This window comes from Phoca vitulina, unplaced genomic scaffold (assembly GCF_004348235.1).
Source record: "Phoca vitulina isolate PV1807 unplaced genomic scaffold, GSC_HSeal_1.0 scaffold4, whole genome shotgun sequence".
NCBI classification, from domain to species: Eukaryota; Metazoa; Chordata; class Mammalia; order Carnivora; family Phocidae; genus Phoca; species Phoca vitulina.
Genome location: NW_022589707.1, coordinates 58,160,454 through 58,183,494, shown reverse-complemented (window position 1 = coordinate 58,183,494; position 23,041 = coordinate 58,160,454). Strand labels below are relative to the sequence as shown.

Here is a 23,041-nt window from a genome sequence, read left to right as displayed (position 1 = left end):
AAAAATAAAATGTCCGCTATATCTACTGCTTCTTTCGAACTTCTTTTAGAAACAAAACAGAGGGAAAAAGCTCCCTGCCATTAGTCTTAACAAGGATTTTATGGATACGACGCCCAAAGTACAAGAACAAAAGCAAAACAAACAAGTGGAACTACATTAAACTAAAAAGCCTTCTGCACAGCAAAGGAAATGGGCAAAGGACCTAAACAGAGACTTTTTCCAAAAAACATATTCACATGGTCACAGGTACATGAAGAGATGCTCAACATCATTAATCATCAGGGAAATGCAAATCAAAACCACAATGAGATATCACCTCACACTTGTTAGAATTTCTTTTTCAGAAAAGACAAGAGATAACAAGTGCGGGTGAGGTGAGAGAAGGGAACACTTGAGCACTGTTGGTGAAAATGTAAAGTGGTACAGCCACTATGGAAAACAGTATGGAAATTCCTCAAAAAGTTAAAAGTAGAACTACTATGTAAATCCCACTTTTGGATATATATGCAAAGAAAATGAAATGAGTATCTCAAAGAGGTATTTGCAATCCCATGTTCATTGCAGCATTATTTACAATAGCCAAGACATGGAAATGTATATAAATATAAAATATATATAATACAATGTAATACTATTTAGTCATAAAAAAGAAAAAAAATCCTGCCATTTGTAATTACATGGATGAAACTTGAGGGTATTTTGCTAAGTGAAATAAGTCAGATACAGAAAGACAAATACTATACATTCTCACTTATATGTGGAATCTTAAAAAACAAAAAAACAAAAAACCCCAAAACTTATCAAACAGAGAACAGATTGGTGGTCACCAGGGGCAGGGGGTGGGGAGTGAGGAAAATTGGTGAAGGTGGTCAAAAGATACAGACTTCCAATTATAAAATGAATAAATTCTGGAGCTATAATGTACAATGAGGTTACTGTAGTTAACAATACTATATTATATATTTTAAAGTTGCTAAGAAAATAGATTTTAAAAGTTCTCACCACACACACAAATGTAACTATGTGAAGTAAGGGATGTTAAATAACCTTATTGTGTTAATCTTGCACTATAGACCTATATAGTGCAAAATCATTACATTGTATGCCTTAAACTTATACAATCTTATGTCATTATATCTCAATAAAGCTAGGGAAAAAGAAAGCAAAAATTTTATTATTTACATGAAATGTTCCTTTCCACTTAAATACAATTTTTTTCAGTTCCTTTATACAGGCCTCTTGGGAATAACTGTTCCTAACAGTGAGAGAGAACCGACTAGAAATCAGCAGATGTCATTCCCTAACTGTCCTCAACTGTGCTTCTCTGTCAATTTCACTTGGTTATTTTTTTTTTCCTGCAAATTTCAACTGCCTGTTTCTCCATCACCAATTTCACTGTCCATTTCCAACCTCTCATGAGCCCCCAATATCCAATAGGACTAATACTTTTCACTTTGCCTGTATAAGGACCAGAATACAAGATGTGCTCTTTTTTTGAACACCCACCTCCAATGCAAATATCTGTATGGTTTATAGGAGCCACATGGAACATTTTTCCACTCTGTGGCTATGTCTTTTCAGCAGATCTACCCATGGTTATATATATTTTTCTGATAAAAGGCACAGTTTTGGTTCAACAAGTACTGGTAAAAATTTGCTACTCTTTCAACAATATTGAGCAAATATTGATTGTCTACCATGTACCAAGCACTGTTGTGAAGATTCAGCAGTTATAAAATAAAAAGTCTTGCTTTCACAGCTCTTACATTCTAGACGGACAGAACACAAAATAACTATAATATATAATAGGTTGGATTGTGATAGGTTTTCTGGGGGAAAGAAGGTAGGATAGAGAATAGAAAATGCCTAGGGGCGCTTGCAATTTTAACAAGGGTTTTCAGAAAAGCTCTCATCATGAAGGTGGTGACGTCTGAGTCAAGAGCTGGTGGAAATGAGGGAGCAAGCCACGTGGGTATCTGGGGCAAGAACTTTTCAGGCAGAGGGAACCCCTAGTGCAAAGGCGCACGTAGGCTGTCACAAGCAGTAAGGAGTATTACTGTAAGCATCTGCCAGGGACAAAAATTCAGGCAAGGCTTTTTTTGTTGTTGCTATAAAGAATCCACCTACAAGAGAGTTTAATCAGCTTAAGATGAACATCAGTGCAGATCTGTTTAGTGTTGTCTCTCGGCCATGACCTCATTGCTAATACTGACAGCCTGGCCTGCCTCTTAGATTTGGATGAACCTTGGATGTGCAGCCTGGCAAACCTGGATGAAACCAGAAAAGAGAGTCTTGATAGCTGAGTAGGCCCAATGCTTCTTTACCTCATTTTCTCTCCCCATGGGCCTGCATATTAATCATATGTAGCCACTGATTCCAAGTGTAAATTTAATCCAAAATATGTCCATTACTGTATATGAACTAAGAAGTAAATATAATAGAACTTTACCTCAAATGAGCTAATGGTGGATTTCTGTCCCACAGACAGCCAAGACATAAGGCTACTGGGAACAAAGGTGGTTCCTATGCCACCAAATTGTTTTTTCAATGTTGTTTTCTTCTAGACAGGGCAACATAGGAAAGAGATCATTACTAACATCAAGTCTCCTATAGAATTTGCAGAGATTGTCCCACTTATATTCAACCAATAGAAATAATCTGCTCTGGACCTTTCTATCCCATAGCTAGCACAGTAGTATAACAGTGCCCCGCTAGCCAAGCAACCCACACCTCCTTCCAAAGGTTTTCCAGTTTCCTGAGGAGAACATGTTCCTAAAGTTTCTGTTATGCCCTGAGAGCCTACTCTCATCCTTGATAAGAATAAAACATTATTAAGAACTCAACAAATGGATATTTGAAAGCAGGGTTTAGTTTATTTTAGCCCATCTTTGATTTGTTTGGAGCCTGAATTCCTTACACATGAAGATCAGTACTTATTTTGCAAGAATAAAGGTTTAAGAGACGATCAAGATTTCTTTAGCAAAGAGAAGCTGATTGAACATCCAAATAGGTCATGATGACTTATAAGTAACTGAAAATAGGATTTTAATGTCATAGTAGTTCTCTCTGTGGGTTGTTTAGATTTGCTTTAGATGCCTGATTTAATTGGCTATGGTAAATTTGAAAGACATAGAAAGCCTTTAAAATATGGCTAGGTATGTGGTTTTAGATCCAAATCAAGTATTGATCATTATGACTGTGGCTTGGTATAAATTTAGAATTATTGTAATCTAATGTGTTGAGGTTGTTCCATACTTATATTTAGGAGTGGCCAGAGAGGACATTTCTATAATGAAACTATGCTGTAATCAAATCAACAACTTAGTAATTTACTAGCTTTTTTTTAACTTCACATATTTTAATCTTTCAAGATTTTTGTGATATTCTAAAAAAGTCATTGCAAAGAAGCTACTTGCTTTTTCCTCATAAAAGAATGCAATTTCCTAATTAATGAAGAGTCTTTAATTTTAGATGGAAAAACTAACACAATAGATCAATTACACCAAATTTAAAAGAGAATTTACTGTATGTATAACTAAAATACATGTTATTGTGGGAAGAAAAACATATAGGTAGTGGCTATCTTCACTTGTAAAATTTCTTTTGAACTAATGGGAACTTATCTCACACTCATGGACTGTTGTAAATACTCTACCAATCATGTAGTCCACAGCTTTAAGCTGTGATGTGCTAGAACAGAGGGCTTACTCACAGATTCAAGTTAGTTCACCTAGGTTGGATTCTTAGCTCCCCACTTACTAGCTAAATAATCTCAGGCAAGACATTTAACTTTTTTGTGCTTTAGCTGAGAACATATCTACCTTGTGGATTATAGTAGAGCTCAATGAGTTAACACATAAAACATTCTTAGACCAGTGGCTGGCACGTGATGAACGTTCATTAAATGTTAGCTATTATTCTAGTGTGTGATAAAGTGAGGAACTACCACCATTCTTAATGGGAAGTACTGGATGCAATTCTTGAATCTTTACTGGGTTTCATCTACTTTTTATAGAAGCTAGTATGCTTTTTGGACTGAGAGCACAAGGAAGCAGAGAAGGATGACTCCTCTAAGTGAAACTAAACCCTGCATATAGTGCCTAAAATCAAAGGAAACTTGTCAGTGTGGGCAGACACCAAGAGTAGACCAATCTGAAAACCCACTTCTCTCTCATTATCTCATGGAAATTAATAGAGAGTATCTGATGTAGACCCTTAAATTAACTGTTCCTGCATAAGGTTTATTTATTTTTTTTCTGCATAAGGTTTAAAACCTTGGTTTACTATGGGGTAAACTTAGGTTTTTGATAGTCATCCAAAATCTTCATATCTCTTCAGTCTCACTGCAGAATAAAAACTAAATTTACCACAGTGGATTGTTACATTAAGTCTGGTATTTATTTCTCCCAAGAGGCCATCTGCTTCTGGGGAAAGGCAACAGGGTGCCCTCCATTAATATATCTAACTGATGGTGTAATGATGTACAATTCCTTGTTAACCCTTGCAATTCAGTTATTGTCTTGGAACCTAAGATTGGATTCTCTTTTCACTGCATAACTACAAATCTAAGGATAGACTTTTATAAAAATATTGGCCCCTGGTTCAGTCCAGCTTCTAGACTTTGCTTCTGCTGCCTTGAAGTTCTTTTGATCCATTAGTCAGTCTACTTGCCACAAAAACTCAAATTACTATAGTTAGAGGGGAAGGGATGGATTCTTCTGGTTCCAACTCTAAAACGTCCCAACAGAACAGGTGTACTTGCAAAGTAAAGTTAGCCTTAAGTGTCGTCTATCTCAAGTTGTACAATCGGCGCAGGAGGGTGGAGCCCTCGCAACTGGCTTACCGGGGTGTGCGTGTCTCTTTGGGTGTCGGGGCACACGCAGGACACGCACGGACCCACTTTCCTACGGCAGCCCAATCAAACTCTCGCTCTCATCTCAAAGGCTGTCAACTCTCACGCCTCTCCCTGCGTGCACAGCCAGCCCCCTCCTCACTCTTCTACTCCCTCACGCCCCGCCTCCAAAGAAGCACGCACCACTCTCATTGGCAAGTGCTCCGCTCACTCCTACTCCTCAACCAATCACTCGAGTTCTGGTGGAGAGCGGCGGAGCCAATGGGAATGCTCGTTGAGGCAGCTGCCGGGTCCGAGGGCCGGGAGGCGGTGCCGGGGGCGGGGTGCGGGTGGGGAAATCAGTTGCCATTTGGAGTGAGGAGCAGGCGGAGGCGGCGGCGGCGGTGTTTGCGGTGGCGCGGGATCCGCGGAGAGCGAGACACCTCGAGGCCCTTTCCTCCTGTCCCGATCCCCAGAAGCAGGGGTCCGGGCCCTCCCTGCAGTTGCTGGGCGATCCCGCGCGTGCAGCCCTGCGAGGCAGCGAGCGGCCCCCGAGGCTGCGTGATCCGGACTGTTGCCCCTCTCCCCTGTCAGCGCGATGCCCGGGGCGGCGGCGGCTCCGGGCTCCTCGCGGCCCCGGCCGTGACCGCCACACCGAGCACGGCCCGCCGGTTGGGGCCGTTGGGCGTTTGTTTTCGCAGCCTTCCCCTCCCCCCCTCGCCGAGGCGGCGGGGGTGCGCGTTGGGAAGGGGGAGCCGAGAGACTCCTCCTCCTCCCCGATACCCCCGCCCCTCCCCCTTACACACTCGCACGCACTATCGCGCCGGCTCCCACACGCTCGCGCGCCTCCCGCTCTGCGCCTCCGTGTCGGCCGGCGTCGTCCCGGGCCCTCGGAGCCACCATGTCCACTGCCTCCTCCTCCTCCAGTTCTTCTCAGACCCCTCATCCCCCGCCGCAGAGGATGCGGCGCAGCGCCGCGGGCTCCCCGCCCGCCGCCCCCTCCGCCGGCAACGGGAACGGTGCGGGCGGCGGCGTGGGTTGCGCCCCGGCTGCGGGAGCCGGCCGGCTGCTGCAGCCCATCCGCGCCACGGTGCCCTACCAGCTCCTGCGGGGCAGCCAGCACAGTCCCACGCGCCCACCCGCCGCCGCCGCCGCCGCCTCGCTGGGCAACCTCCCGGGGCCCGGCGCGGCCCGCGGCCCCAGCCCGCCCAGTCCGACGCTGCCGCCGGCCGCAGCCGCGGCCCCGACCGAGCAGGCGCCGCGGGCCAAGGGCCGCCCGAGACGGTCCCCCGAGAACCACCGGAGGAGCAACTCACCTGAGAGACGGAGCCCCGGCTCGCCCGTGTGCAGAGGTAGCGAGCCCAACCCTTCCGTCCTCCCGGGCTGCGTCTTCCCCGACGGTTCCCTCCGTGGAAACTTCAGCCTCTCCGGGCTTCTCTTTGCTAGTGCATTATCGAAGGTGTGAAAGTGGCTTTGGGAATCTCACCTCCCTGCGGTCGTTGCGGGGCTTGGAGGAGCGAACTGAAAAGCAACTTTTATTTGACCCACATGCCGCCCCTCAGATTTTATCTTCCATCACTCGCCTGCATCGAAAGGTTTTTCAGTTTGTGAGCTGATTAGCTCACTCATGTGTTTGCTGTTGGTAGCAGGGGAAGGAGGAGCTGGGCGAAACACTTAAAAATACACGCACACAAACTCTGGCAGCCGATAAGGTGGTGGTTGTAATCCACAGCCTCTTTGTGCTTTCCTACAAAGTTCCTAACGTGTCTGTGACTACTGGGATATATATATTTCTTCTTTTTTGGAAGGGTGATGGCATTAGTTATGAGGATATCTGTTGGATGTGTAGAAGAGACAGTTTTGGATATGCAATTGGAGTGTATAGTGTTTTGGTGGGTTTTTTTTTTTTTTTTTTTTTTTTTTGGTCTCCTTTTTCCTACTTTATATAGTCATATGCATCAGAGCAGTACTTCGCTGAAAATCGTCTATGCCCAACTCAAGATTTTCATGGTAAATTTCTGAAGACCTATTTGTGGAGTGTGCTCACTTTTTCCTTCCATATTTAAGGACACTTAACAGTTCAGTTGAGCTGTTAAAGGATCTCAAGTTTCTTTTTTGTTAGGTGTCAAAGGTAATGGTGAGCTAGTGGATGCTGTCGGCTTCCCTTAATGTTTTGTGTTTTGGTTTGGTTTTGTTTATGTCTGGGGACACAGTGCATGATCTAGTTGGGTCCTGGGGGAGAAAAGGAAGATTAGCCAAAACAGGGACTTAAAGCTCATAAGGGAGAGTGGTGTAGCTAATATAATTAGATACCAGGGTAGAGCTACAGATGCTGCTGCTGCAGCAGCATTGTGGAGACAACTGATCATACCGAGTGGAAAACTCTCTGCTTGGAAGGGAAACACTGTGGAGCTCTGTACGTTGATGTGGTATGTGGAAATTTTTTTTTTTTTAATGGAGCTTTTTAATGAAAGACCTAGACTTGGAGAAAGTGATTATGTTATGATGGATTGCAGTTTTGGTGGTGGTGTTTTTTTAATATTTCTGGCTGGTAATTAGCATGTTGCTAAGGCACTTGTTTTCAGACCACTTGATGGTGTGGCAGAGTAGGATGTAGTGCAGTGGTATGTGTACATGAGCACCAAGAAATACCTCCTGTAATCTGTATGCACCAGGAGGAATTTGCTCCCCCACTCCTCCCCCAGGTCAAGCCAGCTGCTGCAGAAACTGACATCCTCCAGCAAATCCTGAATGAATGAATGAAAACAACGTGATCGCCCTAATAATGACCACAACTGAACACACATCTTTGGCTGTATTTTATAGAAAAGGCCACCATTTTCTAACAGATTAATGCCATATGCAGCTCCCTTGCACATTTTCTGGAGCTATATGAAATGAGAGGTAAAAGAACAAATAGAAGGCAGCAGTTAGAGAAATTTTTGAGTGATTTAACTTCAACAGTGCATAGATTGAGTTTTGGGATTTTCTTTTAGGGACTAATGTAACAGCCATAGAATAAGCATTTCAGACTGTGTACAGAGGGTTTTGTGGGCAAAGTAAGAGTATTTGCTGCAACAATATAATGGCCATCTAGTGCCTCCTCCCCTTTTGTTGATAAACACTAACATCTTACAACACGTCATAGTACAACTTGTTTTTCTGCATCCTTCAAAAGCCTTAATTGCTTAAGAATTACATGGTCCATCATAAAGTAGTTTTAATGAAATTTGTGATCAGGCTTAAACTATCCCCTTTGTTGTAGTGTGGCATATCTGAGTTTAATGCAATTTTAATGTAATCATGATGAAAACACTTCCCTGAGTCTGGTTGTGCAGCAGACAGATTTGCATCACTAGAGAGCTTGTACTGGGAATAGAAGAGGCTTTTCTGCTGTTTTTAACACCAGGTGGTTTTGTCAGTTTCTTACATTTAAGGGATTTTGAATGCAGGCTCTTGAGCCCCCAGTTCCCTGATTATATTACCTTTATGTTACTTCTCCACATCCCGCCTTGCTCCTCTCTACCCATATTAAAACTGTGCAACTAATCTATCCTGTTTAGCCATTTAAAATCCATTCTATGAACATTTGAACATTTTTTCAAACATTATCTACTCAGTTTCTTTTGAATTCTGTGAGGTTCTGACTTCAGTGGATTTTAGCCTCCACAGGTCAAGGCTCCTGCCGCCGCGGCCGCTGCTGCTGCAGACACTGACATCACTATACTGCATGAATGAAAAACAACAACATGCTCCATTTCTTGCTCTCCACCTCCTTCCTTTTCTGCACACTCCTCTGTGTGTGTGTGTGTGTGTGTGTGTAAGATGGTGTTACACTGCATTTGAAACTACATTTAAAAATGTTAAATTAAGTAGATGGTGGTTCAAGGGATATGTATGTAGTATAGAGGCATATTGTTTACAAAAAGCTTCAAGTGCTATGAGCATTTAGACCGGAGATGTCATAATTGAGCATTCAGTATTTTTTTTTTTATCTGGACTGGTGGTTATGGAAGAAAATACAGAAGCTTTAAACACTTTTCTTTGTAATTGTTTTACCAAGAAGAAATTATGAAACAACATGATTTCTAAACATGTTGGATCATTATTATTTCCCTCTTAAACATTCTTACTATGCATATTTATGGGGTTAAATCAGTAGTAATAAAGAAAGGATACTCAGATTATTTCACAAAGCTGAGGAAAAGCTGAATTCTGTAAAGAGGTACAATCAAATTTTAATATATTAGTTTATAAAATTCAACAAGATGGCAATTTATTTTTGTAGCACAGTTTTAGATAATTTAAAAGGGTATCAAAACAGAAGACACATACATCTTTACCTGGACTTTTACAAATTAAAACTATCTTGTTTATGCATGTGGATCATATTTTTGTTTGTATTTTTTAAAACTTCAAGGTTTGTTATTTATATTCATTTCTTTACTTCTGCCATTAGCAAAATGTCACCCTCCCCCTTGTTTGGTTCTGAAGGGTCTTGAAGTGGTGAATGACAAGCTGCTGAATGCATCCTCAGGCTCCCTGTGATGTGTTTGTAATAGATGTAAAATCATAAAGTATTATGCAAATAGTTATTTTTTTGTAATGGTAATACATAAAGTCTACCTTTGAAATAAATAGGACAACTCAAATGAGAATATAGCAGGATGTTAGTGTTAAAAATTAATAATCTGTAAGCTAAAATCATATGTAATAACCAAAAGAAAATAAAGTTGCTTTTTTCTGAAACCTCAGAGCAAAACCTATGGATTTAGAAACCTAGCAAATGCTCACAATTTTACTGTGCAAGATAAGATAGTAAGTAGCAGATCCTATTGTGGTTTTTTTTTTTTTTTTTTTTTAAAGGATTGAGCATTAGGATGAATTATAAATTCTAAAAGATATAAAATCAGTTGCATTAGAGTACTCTGGATGGAGAATACTGCTGATTCTTAAGTGTACCAAAACATGGTACAAAAACATGGAAGTTAAAAAAACATGGAAGAACTTGTAATTTATATGGCTCCTGTTATGGAAAATAGCATGCGTTGATTCCTGGTTTAACATAACATTTATTTAGGCTTAATATGCTAGCAGATTACTAACTAATTCTAGAGTGAAATTTGATTAGAATTTTTCATGATTATTATTGAGAGCTTTATTGTTTTATGCATTAAGAAGTTATGATTATATTTTAAAAGAAAATACAAAGCCAGCCAGCATGTAATGTTGAATGACTTCATGCAATGTGTACGTGTATGTCTTTGTGTTTTAATCCATTAATTTGCTTTCAGTTTTTTAATCTTTTCATTAAATTGCCCCTTTTGAGTCATTTTTATGCTATGCTCAGTTTGTGGAATGCAACATTTTTAATTACTTTTTTCTCCCCTTAGTTTTTGGAGATACTCCGACATTCTCTTCATACAAAGTTACCTCTCAGGGTATTCTTAGAAATTAAAGTCCTTCTCATGGCCCCCTCTTTTAAAATTAATTTTCTTTGAGTGCTTAGAGGAAATTGTTTCAAAGCTTTCCTGTACTTGAGTAAAAATAGTTAAGAGTTGTAGGGTTTTTTGTTTTGTTTTGTTTTGTTTCTAAAATGACAGGTTTCAAATACTGGTTTTTGAGAAAGGTTTTAGGCCTTTGAGAACTACACTAAGTATCAGCAGCATTGATTATTTAGCTTTTCCCATCAGTTATGGTGCATAAGATTTCTAGTTCCCTTAAATAGATAAGTGAAATTATAGGAGTTATTTCTTCTTAAACTACTGTCTTATGTTCAAAGATTATATTCCTCTCAAATAATGTATCCTAAGCATATTGAATATCGTACACCTAAGATATATAAAAGCACCTTGGTCAATTTAACTGTATGTGTAGTTTTGTGTGTGTATATTGAGCTAAAGATTATTTCATTATTTACAGTACTTATTACAGAAGGACATGTCATTCACTGCAGTGTACATTTCTTCGAGGATTTAATGCAAATTAGGAATTATGCATTGGGAAATGCTGCAGAGTAATGACATCCTTGTGGTCTTTATTTTATTTGTGATAATGCAGACTAAATGTGAATAAGAAAACAAATAATTGGGCTCCATGGCAATGAATAACAATGGAAATAAATGGTAGTGTTCAATAAATGGCTAATAGGAGAAGGTTTTTCTTAAGTCTGAAATTTAAACAAATTTCTAGACACCTGTTTTATCAAAACTTTCACATGTCGCTAATAGTCTGCCAAAGAGTATGTACTGACAGCCATGATATTCTTAATTTTAGTTCAGTCTTTTCTCCAGTGCTTAAAATTGCTGGACACCACCACCAAGACAGGCTTTTCCACAGTACCTGTGCCTGGCGCTGTTGTATTTTGTCTTCAATATATAATTTTGTTATTAAATGATAAGGAAGCCGAATCACTGGTGCTGTTTCTGTCCTTTTATACTTGTATTTTAACAAGAGGTTGATTTTGAGACTGATAGTTTTTTAATTGAGTTTGCCAAAAGTGGAGGAAAGAGAGAACACTACTCACCTATTAATAATGGGGAGCCTGAGGAACTGATGGAAGAGCCAGAAATTCCCTCCACCCTTTATCTGGACCCCTTAAACTGACCATGAGTCCACCCATCATCTGGCTGATTCTAAAAGAATAAGATTTGTGCTTATTCTGCAAAACAGATTAGAAAGAAAGAAAATAAGGGTTTTCCTTACATTATGAACAATTGTAGAGAAAAATACTTCTCCAGTATTTCGGTTTAGGGACAAACATGGCAGATACCTTTAAGCAGTGTTGTTTACTTCAAAGGAATGTTATTGAGGCAAATAACAGGAGGAGGCAAGTTCATGAATACCTGAGTAACTTCCCCTCTATTATGTTGTGTCTCTAGTTGTAGGTAGAAAGGAAGAAAGCATTTTAGTGCTTTTTTATATACTAGGCAATGTATATGTTCATTTATCAAGAAAGTGCATTTGAAGTGCAAATCTTCTGATTCCAGATCTAGCGTTTATTCCACAAGACTATCCCATTGCTCCTAACTCAAAAAGACTCTGATATTGGTGACCAGCTGTGATTTCTGAGCTAAAAGAATTACTAAAGAATAGGTTTTCTGTTTTCACAGCACTATTACACTTTGCTAGGATGTGCCTTGACATTTTCAGAATGTCTAAACATGTAAGACACAGGATGGTGAATGTAACCGGAATAGAATATATATGGATTGGTCATATTTCTCCATTTGTTCTTAAAAGTATAAGTGTGTGTGAGAGAGGGCAAGAAAGTGAGAAATCCTTCTTCCTGAGGACTCAGGGATATGAACTTGACTGTTTCTGGCCCTCTTCCCATCTAGAATTTGTGCTGTCCTTGAATCATAGTGAGAAGTACTTTTCTCCACGAATGTTAGAAGTTAGTTACACATGGTGGTAAACTAATGAATGCTTCAGGAATCACTAAGCAGAGACTGGTCTCAAGTGATTGTCTCAGCAACTGGTGCTAGGTTAATTGAGCCCTCCCAAGAGCTAAGAAGTTATCACTGCAATTTGTGGGTTTGAACTGTGAATGTTTGTAGCTTAATGAAGTGCCACCATGGTGCACCTTAATGATGGCTCACCAAAAATAAGGATGAATGGAAGAAACTGGTGAAACCCACTATTGTGTGGCAAAATCAGTGTCCAAAATCGTCTTAACAAGTCATTAGAATTAAATCTACTAAACATCTGAATGTTTCATAAACTGCTACAACTTGCTGCCTAGTGTTACTAAAGATGAAATACCTACCACCTACTGACAGTAATAACTCCTTATTTAGCCATTATAACCACAGGGAGAACTTTTGTGAATAGTCCATATAACTAATTTTAACTTTTACATTACTAAGAAATAAACTTTCTAAAGGTATCATGCACTTGTTTTCTTAAGCAGAACAAACAAGACATAAGTGAACTCTTTGTGGCTTGTTTAGCTTTATTAATACTTATATACCTAACAAAATAATTATTATAGATCGTATTGAATATAAGATTGAATGAGCATTGACTGACAACTAGAGTTGCCCTATAACTGATTCTATAAATTTGCTTTTGGGATTGTCTTTTTTTTTTTTTTTTTTAGAGATGGAGAGAGAGAATCTTAAGCAGGTTCCATGCCCGTTGTGGAGTCCGATACAGGGCTCAGTCTCATGACCCTGAGATGAAATCAAGAGTTGGATGCTTAACCCGACTGAGCCACCCAGGTGCCCCGGGATTGTCTTTTTTCTGATGAAAGTGGAATGAAGCATTGTGTGACTACATTATTCCTTAATAGAATAACCTAGCTCTTTTCTCCAGAATAGTCACATTAAAGTCCAGGTTATTTCCTAAATGGTACTATAAGAGTCTTAGAAACAAAAAGGTATACTGGGAAAATATTAAATTTGGAGTTAAGAGACTTGGGTTCTATTTCCAGTTTTAACATTTGACTTACAGCAAGTCACCAATTCTTGACATCTTATTTTCTCTATCTTTAAAGTGAGAGGTGGGGGGGCACCTGGGTGGCTTAGTCGGTTAAGTGTCTTCCTTTGGCTCAGGTCATTATCCCAGGGTCCTGGGATCGAGCCCCACATTGGGCTCTCTGCTCAGCAGGGAGCCTGCTTCTCCCTCTGCCTCTGCCTCTCTCTCTCTCTCTCTCTCTGTCTCTCATGAATAAATAAATAAAATTTTTTAAAAATGAAGTGAGAGGTGGGATTTTTAAGATTTTGGTTAGGTAGAGAAAAAATTCTGAAAGGAAAAGTAAGGTTATTAAACTAGATAATTTTTTTTAAGTATTCCCCCCCAGCTTTATTGAGGTATGACTGAGAAATAAAAATTGTATATATTTAAAGTGTACAGTATGATGGTTTTATCTATGTATACACCATGAAATGATTATCACAGTCAAGCTAATTAACACATCCATCACCTCACATAGTTACTGTTTGTTTTGGTGTACGATGAGAACACTTAAGATCTACTCTTGACAAATTTCAAGTATACAATACAGTATTATTAACTAGAGTCACCATGCTGTGTAGTATTCATCATTATTTACCCAGAACTTGGTCATCTTATAATTGAAAGTTTGTACCCTTGACCTGTATCTTCCCATTTCTCTCACCTGCAAGACCCTGGAAACCACCACTGTACTCTCTGCTTCTATAAATTTGACTTTTTTACATTCCACTTGTAAGTGAGATCATACAGTATTTGTTTTTCCGTGTCTGGCTTATTTTATTTAGTACAGTGTTCTCCAGGTTCATCTGTGTTGCCAGTGGCAGGATTTCCTTCTTTTTTTTTTTTTTAAGGCTGTATAATATGCGTGCGCGCATGTGTGACATTTTCTTTATCCATTCCTCCATCAATGGACATTTATGTTATTTCTGTATCTTGGCTATTGTGAATAATGCAATGAATGTGGGAGAGCAGATATCTCTTTAAGATACTGATTTCATTTCCTTTGGATGTATATACCCAGAAGAAGGATTGCTGGATCATATGATAGTTCTAATTTCAGTGTTCTGAGGAACCTCTATACTGTTCTTTTTTTCCCTCCAAGATTTTATTTAAATTCAAATTATTTAACATGTAGAGTAGTATTAGTTTTCAGGAATAGAATCTAGTAATTCATCACTTACATATAACACCCAGTGCTCATCACAAGTGCCCTTCTTAATGCCCATCACCCTTTAATACATCCCCCACTCCCCTCCCCTCCAGCAAACCTCAGTTCTCTATGTTTAATAAGAGTCTGTTATGGTTTGCCTCCCTCTCTGTTTTTATCTTATTTTTCCTTCCCTCCCTCTATGTTCATCTGTTTTGTTTCTCAAATTCCAAGATGAGTGAAATCACATGGTATTTGTCTTTCTCTGACTGACTTATTTTGCTTAGCATGATACCCTCTAGTTCTATCCATGTCATTGCAGATGGCAAGATTTCATTCTTTTTGATGGCTGAGTAATATTCCATTCCATTACATACACACACACACCCCATCTTTATCCATTCATCAGCCAATGGACATTTGTGCTCTTTCCATACTTGGCTGTCGTTGATAGTGCTGTTATAAACACTGAGGTGCATGTGCTCCTTTGAATCAGTATGTTTGTATCCTTTGTATAAATACCTAGGAGTGCAATTTCTGGATCATACGGTAGTTCAGATAGTTCTACTTTTAACTTTTAGAGGAACCTCCATACTGTTTTGCAGAGTGGCTGCACCAATTTGCATTGCCACCAACAGTATAAGAGGGTTCTCCTTTCTCCACATCCTTGCCAACATCTGTTGTTTCCTGAGTTGTTAATTTTAGCCATTCTGACAGGTGTGAGGTGGTATCTCATTGTGGTTTTGATTTGTATTTCCCTGATGATGAGTGATGTTGAGCGTTTTTTCATGTGTCTGTTAGCATCTGTATGTCACCTTTGGATAAATGTCTCTGTTCATGCCTTCTGCCCATTTTTTAACTGGATTATTTTTTGGGTGTTGGGTTTGATAGGATACTAGCCCTTTATCAGAAATATCATTTGCAGGGTGCCTGGGTGGCTCAGTCGTTAAGCGTCTGCCTTCGGCTCAGGTCACGATCCCAGGGTCCTGGGATCGAGCCCCGCATCGGGCTCCCTGCTCAGCAGGAAGCCTGCTTCTCCCTCTCCCACTCCCCCTGCTTGTGTTCCCTCTCTCGCTATGTCTCTCTCTGTCAAATAAATGAATAAAATCTTTAAAAAAAAAAAAAGAAATATCATTTGCAAATATCTTCTCCCATTCCATCAGTTACCTTTTAGTTTTATTGCAGAAGCTTTTTATCTTGATGAAGTCCCAGTAGTTCATTTTTGCTTTTGTTTCTCTTGCTTCCGGTGACATGTCTAGTAAGAAGTTGCTATAGCTGGGGCGCCTGGGTGGCTCAGTTGTTAAGCGTCTGCCTTCGGCTCAGGTCATGGTCCCAGGGTCCTGGGATCGAGCCCCGCATCGGGCTCCCTGCTCAGCGGGAAGCCTGCTTCTCCCTCTCCCACTCCCCCTGCTTGTGTTCCTTCTCTCACTCTGTCTCTGTCAAATAAATAAATAAAATCTTAAAAAAAAAAAAAAAAAAAGAAGTTGCTATAGCTGAATCACAGAGGTTGCATTGAATGTGTAGATTGCTTTGAGTAGTATAGACCTCTTAACAATGTTTGTTCTTCCAATCCATGAGCATGGAATGGTTTTCCATTTCTTTGTGTCTTTTTCAATTTCTTTTGTAAGTGTTCTGTAGTTTTCAGCATACAGATCTTTCACCTGTTTAGTTAGGTTTATTCCTAGGAATCCTACGGTTTTTGGTGCAGTTGTAAATGAGATTGATTTCTTGATATCTCTTTCTGCTGCTTCATTATTGGTATATGGAAATGCAACAGATTTCTGTACATTGATTTTATATCCTGCCACTTTGCTGAATTCATGTATTAGTTCTTCCTTTTTTTTTTTTTTTTTTTTTTTTTTGGTGGAGTCTTTCGGGTTTTCTACATAGATATACTGTTTTCTATTCCCACCAATTTACGTTCCCACCAATGGCATACAAGTGTTACCTTTTCTCCACATCCTTGCCAATACTTTTTATCTCTTACCTTTTGATAATAGCCATTCTAGCAGGTGTGAGCTGGTATCTCATTGTGATTTTAATTTGCATTTCCCTGATGATTAGTGGTGTTGAGCACCTTTTCACATACCTGTTGACCATTATATGTCTTCTTTGAAAAATGTCCATTCAACTCTTTTGCCCATTTTTTAATTGGGTTGTTTTTTTTTTGTTTTGTTTTTTGCTGTTGATTTGTAAGAGTTCCTTATATATTTTAGGTATTAACTCCTTATCAAATGTATGGTTTACAGATATTTTCTCCCATTCCATAGCTTGCCTTTTCATTTTATTGATTTTTTTTCCTTTACTGTGCAGGAGCTTTTTAGTTTGATGTAGTCCCACTTATTTATTTTTGCTTTTGTTGCTTTACTTTTGGTGTATATCCAAAATGTCATTGCCAAGACCGATGTCAAGGAGATTTTTCCCTCTATTTTCTCCTAGGAGTTTTACAGCTTTGGGTCTTATTTTTAAGGCTTTAATCCATTTTGAGTTAATTTTGTATTTGGTAATAAGAAGATGGTCTGATTTCATTCTTTGGCATGTGGATATCCAATTTTTCCAACACCATTTATTGAAGAGATTGTCCTTTTGTGTGCCATTGTGTGTTCTTGGCACCCTTGTCAAAGATTAGTTGACCATACATCTTTGAGTTTATTTGTGGGCTCTCTGTTCTGTTCCATTGGTCTATGTGTCTGTTTTTGTACCAGTACCATATTGTTTTGATTACTGTTGTATAGACTAGATAATTCTTAGTAAAATGATCATTTATTGAGCTTTTATGTCAGCCACTAGTCTTCACTGAAACCTAGTGTAAAGTACTTTTATAACTTCTCTGTGTAAATGACATCCTACAAGTTAAGTAATTGCCCAATGTCAGGCAGCATGCACATAAGGCCCAGAGGGCCCATATAACTCTTAAGTCCCGACTTCAAGTTAACTGAGAGTTGCTTTTGGAACCCAGTTCATTATGGGACAGGAAAGCAAGCATAATGGGTTATCCCATTGCTTATACAGTTAAGTCAGAGAAAGGCCAAAAATAGCATTAGAGGGTTGGGTGAAGAGAAAGCTAAATGGGACTAGACTCTAGGGTCCACAGAACTTAAAATAGTTGCAAGTATTCCCAATGATTCAGGCCTCAGGTATGCATATAAGAATGTCGTAGCATTTCAAAACCTTATTATGCCATTAATAAGCCTTCCTCTTGGTCCTAAAAGGATCTACCACTTTGTTAAAGCAGAATTTAGATTTCATTTTTTTAAAACTGCCTTTTGTATGAATTCTCAAAATCTGGATAGAATAAGGTCTTTTGTATTTTCTTATTTGACAGTTTAAACTTTACATGTCTAATAAAGCATCATAAGGCTCCATTCATCCCTAACATGATTCTTTACTCTTGCCATCCTTTGATATTTTAGCAGCATTCAAAATAGTACCTTTTTACATATCACTCTCATGGCAAAACAACAAGGTGCACTATCTTCTCAACTTATAACTGCCTGAACTCTTTCACTTTCTCTGGGTTTGCTGATGTGATCCAGAAAAGAAATTCTGAGCTCCATTTTAATAATATCTTCCATGGTGATTTGGGGTTTTGTGGTTTTTTTTTTTCAGTGTCATTTGTGCTTATTGTAAGCTCTCTTTAATAGTCAGTGTGGAACATGAGCCATTTCATAAGTAACATTAGAAATGATATTTTTATTGTTATGATATTGAAAGTGTTGTATAGAGTCTGTGTGATGGATTGAGTTTTTCATGATATTTCTTCTGTAATTATATTAACTTTTGTAGTTAAATACTCAGTTTATAAGTTGAATCAGTGAAGTAATATTTCTATCTTAGAAGATAATAAAAACTGGTAGGGCTCAGTTGCTCAGGGTTACATCAGGTCTAGCCATAAAAAACTTTGCTAGTCTCATGTATACCTGTGAAGTGATCTTTCCATGAAGGTACAAAAAGATCATAGTGAAATACAGATTTGTTTATATATGAGCTGGTAGTCTGTAAACAAAATATTTTTACAGTATCTTTGAGGGTTCTGTGACAATGTCATTTTCTTCTGAAGTATTGTTGGAGGCAATCTGATATATTGCTGTGAAAAGAATCAGCTGTAAGTTAGACTATTTAAGTGTCTAACATTTACTAAATAGAGGTTAGCAAACATTGCTAAATGCAGTTTCATTAGTTTCTTAGAAGTGGGGAATTAGACTGTGCTCAGAAATAAGGTTTTTTGAAAACTACAATATTCTGCAATATTTTGATTAGATGGCTTAAAAAACATTTTAAAATCCTTTACATGCCAGAGTGACCCATTATTAAAAAACAAAACCAAACCAAACCTCTAGTCAGTCACATTTGCTTACTCTTTGGCTTTTTGGTTAACATATGGCCAAAGTTTAATGTAGCTTTAATGTAATTTCCATAACTGTTCATTCATTCAAGAAATGTTTCAGTTACTGTACTAGTTGCTGGCAATATGTTGGTGAGTAAAACTAATGGAATTCCTCCTTTTTTTACACAATAAATATTTTTTGAGTCCCCACTGTATCTGAGGAACTCTGACCCTTACAGAATACATATTCTAGGTACAGTTGATGTGCTCACATTCATATTTCGCAATGAAGTCAGTTCATTTAAAATCTGCCAAGATTTTAACCCACTCTTTTCTCTGAGCTTTGGGCTTCACATATGAATTATGTTCCTTTGCTTGCTTTTCTAAGTTAAGTTGAACGTTTTGGTATTTATTGAATACCAAATATTCTATTTATATGTGTTTTTCTTTCGTTAGATGCAGCCTAGGAGACCTTCCTTCTGTGGCTTTTCTATAATATATCAGGTCTAACTTACATTCTTGCATGGATGTACAATATTCTGCTATAGTTGGCCTAGGATTACATCATTGACACTTTCTGTGCACACATATACCCAGATACCCTCTCGGTATTCTGAACGTTATTGCTGGATGTGACTTCTTGTATAGAAGTGTAGTAGTATGTAGTAATGATGTGTGGTGATACCTGGACATTGATGGCTTGTGAGACTATTGAAATGAGTACAACTTGGTTTTGGCTAAATATCTGCTATTATTGAGCTAGAAGAGAATGGAAGATAAGCTTTTCATATGTTGTATTACCAGTAATTGATACCTTGGTTGAATGCACAATGACTTATTTGTCTTTACTATACTCAGAATTTAGTTTTCATTTTTATCTATTCATAAAAGTTTTTATCTTAAAGAATTATTAGCCTTAAAGTCTTTAGTATTAGTATTTGGTTATATTAGTTAATCTTTAAGACAGTTGTCCTGTTCTACTTTGTGCTAAGCCAAGTGGTCAAAAATAACATCTTTATACAGATATTCCCATTTAATGGAGTAAGTATTACACCTAATCTCATGGTAAAACAGATGTTAGGTGAAGTGTATGTTCTGGGTCAGTTTTTTTGTTGTTGTTGTTTATGGAACATTGAAGAAATTCTTATAATCCCTGAATATAACCATATAATAAACCATGTAAAATTGTATGTAGGAATTTTAGAAAATAGGAAGGCATAGGAAAAGTAATGAAATAAATTATTGTTAATATTTGCTGTGTCATTTAAAAACACTATTCCATTCTTGAATTAAGTGCTTCAAAATGTAAAAGAAAGTAGATATAGATTATGGTAGCTGAATTTTCAGTGAGACTGACTGTATCATTCCCATAGTTAATATAGCAATTCTAGAGACTTTAACAGTTTACTTGTGATTTTTCCTCCAAGCATTGTCTTAATGTTTCTGTAATTCTGTATTCAGAGTAATTTTGGTGGATGTGCGTGCTTCACCAAATAGCACCTTGTCATTTTTAGTGTTCCAGTGTGGAGCATAGTGGCTGGTACTTAGAAAGCCCTGCAGCAAACACTTGATAAATCTTTACATAGGAATTACGAGAGATTTATTTTGGGTATATAAGGGTTCAAATCACTGAACAGTCATTTTTATGACATGCAGTCTTACAGGTATCTGGCAAAGATGAAAATTAATAGATTACATTTGTGTTGCCATTTTCTAAAATCCCTAAATGTTTGGGGAACTGATGGCTTTTATCTTCATTTAGGGCCTATCATTCAGTGGTAGTATGTAAGGTTGGAAAAGCACTGATCTAAACCTTCATATGAAATGGGAGCTGGGTGCTCCTGCTGGTAGAAATAGGTGGGACAAGGATGGATGATGTCAGGACAGTCCACATTTTGAAAGATGGAGAATATACTGCTACAGAGTGAGTTTCTAAGTTACAGTGAGAGTTCTGTTAAGTGAATTTTGGCCTGTTGAGGCTGTGTGGAATCAGCTTCTAAAGCTGTTAAATTTAGAGAAACTAAAGTTATCATTCCCCAAATTCGATGGGCTTTTTCAATTAAAATTCTAAGTGTTTTTACAGTCTTTCATAAAGATCATGATTATACTAAGCTCCAAGTAAGGAGGATGTAAATTACATATTAATTTGTGCTGCATTATAATGTAAAAAATTTTTAACTGTAGAGTGGATTTTGGGGTAATTATTTGCTTTAGAGAATGTCTAACTTATGTGCAAGTAAAATTATTCAATTTACCAAAGTGTTATTTACACAAACTTTTTAGGAAGTCAGTTACACAAGGTTGAGGTTCATCTGAGGTTGTAAAAACATATTACTGAATAGTGTAATTTCTCATTGCTGCATAAAATGTTCTACTGACATTTAGCAGAATTAAATAATATCCTAAGATGTTGTTACAAATGAGCATGAATAGATATTTTCCATTCCCTTTCTAGTCTGAATTTAAGGATTCTAAGAAATTTGGTATTCAACTAACCCCTAAAAGGGAAAGAACTCATATGCACTAATGATTTTATGTCTCACATTTCTCTGTGGAAAGATATGCTTTTAAATTAGATAAATATTCCAAGGCTTTTTCTGGAATATTTTGTCCTTATAAAAAGAACTTATTCAGTTATAATTTCCTAGCAAACTGTTTCTAACCAGCTTCATGGAGGAAGTATTTCTTCCTTCATGAAAAACTTTCACAAAGTCTTCTACTGTTACTAGTGTCAGGAAGACAAAGCAATAAGTAAGCATAATTAGACTAGAAAGATGATTAGTGCTGTGGATCATGATTTTATTTATAATTGTATATTACTATAGGCTGATTTTAACTTAGTTTCTTTATATACTTATGGACCAGGAAATTAATTAACCAACTAATATGTTCATTCTGAAGGTCTATACAGTATGGGAATGGGTGTGTGTGTGTGTGTGTGTGTGTGTGTGTGTGTATATGTAAAAGAAGTCCCTTAAGTTCACATTCGTTTATCAGCAATTACTGGGTAATCACTGGCTCCTGATACTTTTCTCCATACAGAGTAGAGATTCATGGTCATCTTTTCATAATACTTTAAGTACTTTCAATATACTGGTGGTAGTGACTTAGGGATTTGGCTTATCTCATGAAAGATGAAAGCAGTGGACATATAACTAGGTATAATTCTAAACATCTCCCTTGTGATTATGGGGAAACTTGCTATTTATCATGTTACAGTTATATTTCCTTCCTGGAGGCACGTCTTGAATGCTGACTTCTTTGACTAAACTGTTTACTTCAGGGTTATTTGGTAAAAAAAATAAGTTTGTTGGGTTGGTTTGGAGAAACATATTAATCAGTTCAAATATAAATTCCCTTTTCTAAATCATCTAACAGTTTAGAATGCCAACCCAGTTATATGCAGTTTAATTTTATTAACAAATGTATGATAATTTTCTCTGCTGAAATTGGCTTTGTGATTTTTGAGCAGAAGATTATGTTGGTATTTAATTTCAAAGTTTAAACAAGCACTGAAAGGTGTAATTGCATTTCTACAGACAGGAGAGGGTATTCTAAGTGGGACCTGTGTATAGCAAATTAAAATAGACATTATCCTTACATTCTGCAAGTTGTCATATCATTATAAATGTCTTTGGTTGTTTTGCTCATGCTCTTTATCTTCTTGTTAGTCTTGTTACCATCTGTATAAAAGGTTTTAATTAATTAATTAATTAATTTATTTATTTTTTTAAAGATTTTATTTATTTGAGAGAGAGAGAACGAGAGACAGAGAGCATGAGAGGGAGGAGGGTCAGAGGGAGAAGCAGACTCCCCGCCGAGCAGGGAGCCTGATGTGGGACTCGATCCCGGGACTCCAGGACCATGACCTGAGCCGAAGGCAGTCGCTTAACCAACTGAGCCACCCAGGCGCCCTAAAAGGTTTTAATTTAAAGTGTATTCAGCCAGGGCACCTGGGTAGCTCGGTCGGTTAAGCATCTGCCTTTGGCTCAGGTCAGGATCCCAGGATCCTGGGATCGAGGCCAGAATCGGGCTCCCTGCTCAGTGGAGAGCCTGCTTCTCCCTCTCCTCCTGCTTGTGCTCTCTCTCTCTCTCTCTGTCAAATAAATAAATAAAATCTTTAAAAGAAAATAAAGTGTATTCAACCTATGTTTCACAGCGTAGAATATATCATACTCTCTTAGTTAACATGCTTTTAAAACGTGGCCTATTTTTCTATGCTACTGAGAGAAAAACAATAACTTATTAATAACTTTTACCCGATATAATTCCAAATTTG

General features: G+C 38.1%; 1 protein-coding gene across 1 annotated transcript in view; it reads left to right on the top strand.

Annotated features, from left to right (window-relative positions):
- Nucleotides 1-5,213: 5,213 nt before the first annotated feature.
- GLCCI1 (glucocorticoid induced 1) overlaps nucleotides 5,214-23,041 on the top strand; it is a 107,875-nt gene continuing 90,047 nt past the window's right edge. Inside the window, exon 1 of the mRNA XM_032402062.1 lies at nucleotides 5,214-6,183. Within this exon, the coding sequence (XP_032257953.1) occupies nucleotides 5,733-6,183 (451 nt within the window). The 5' untranslated portion in view covers nucleotides 5,214-5,732. The remainder of the gene's footprint in view (nucleotides 6,184-23,041) is intronic.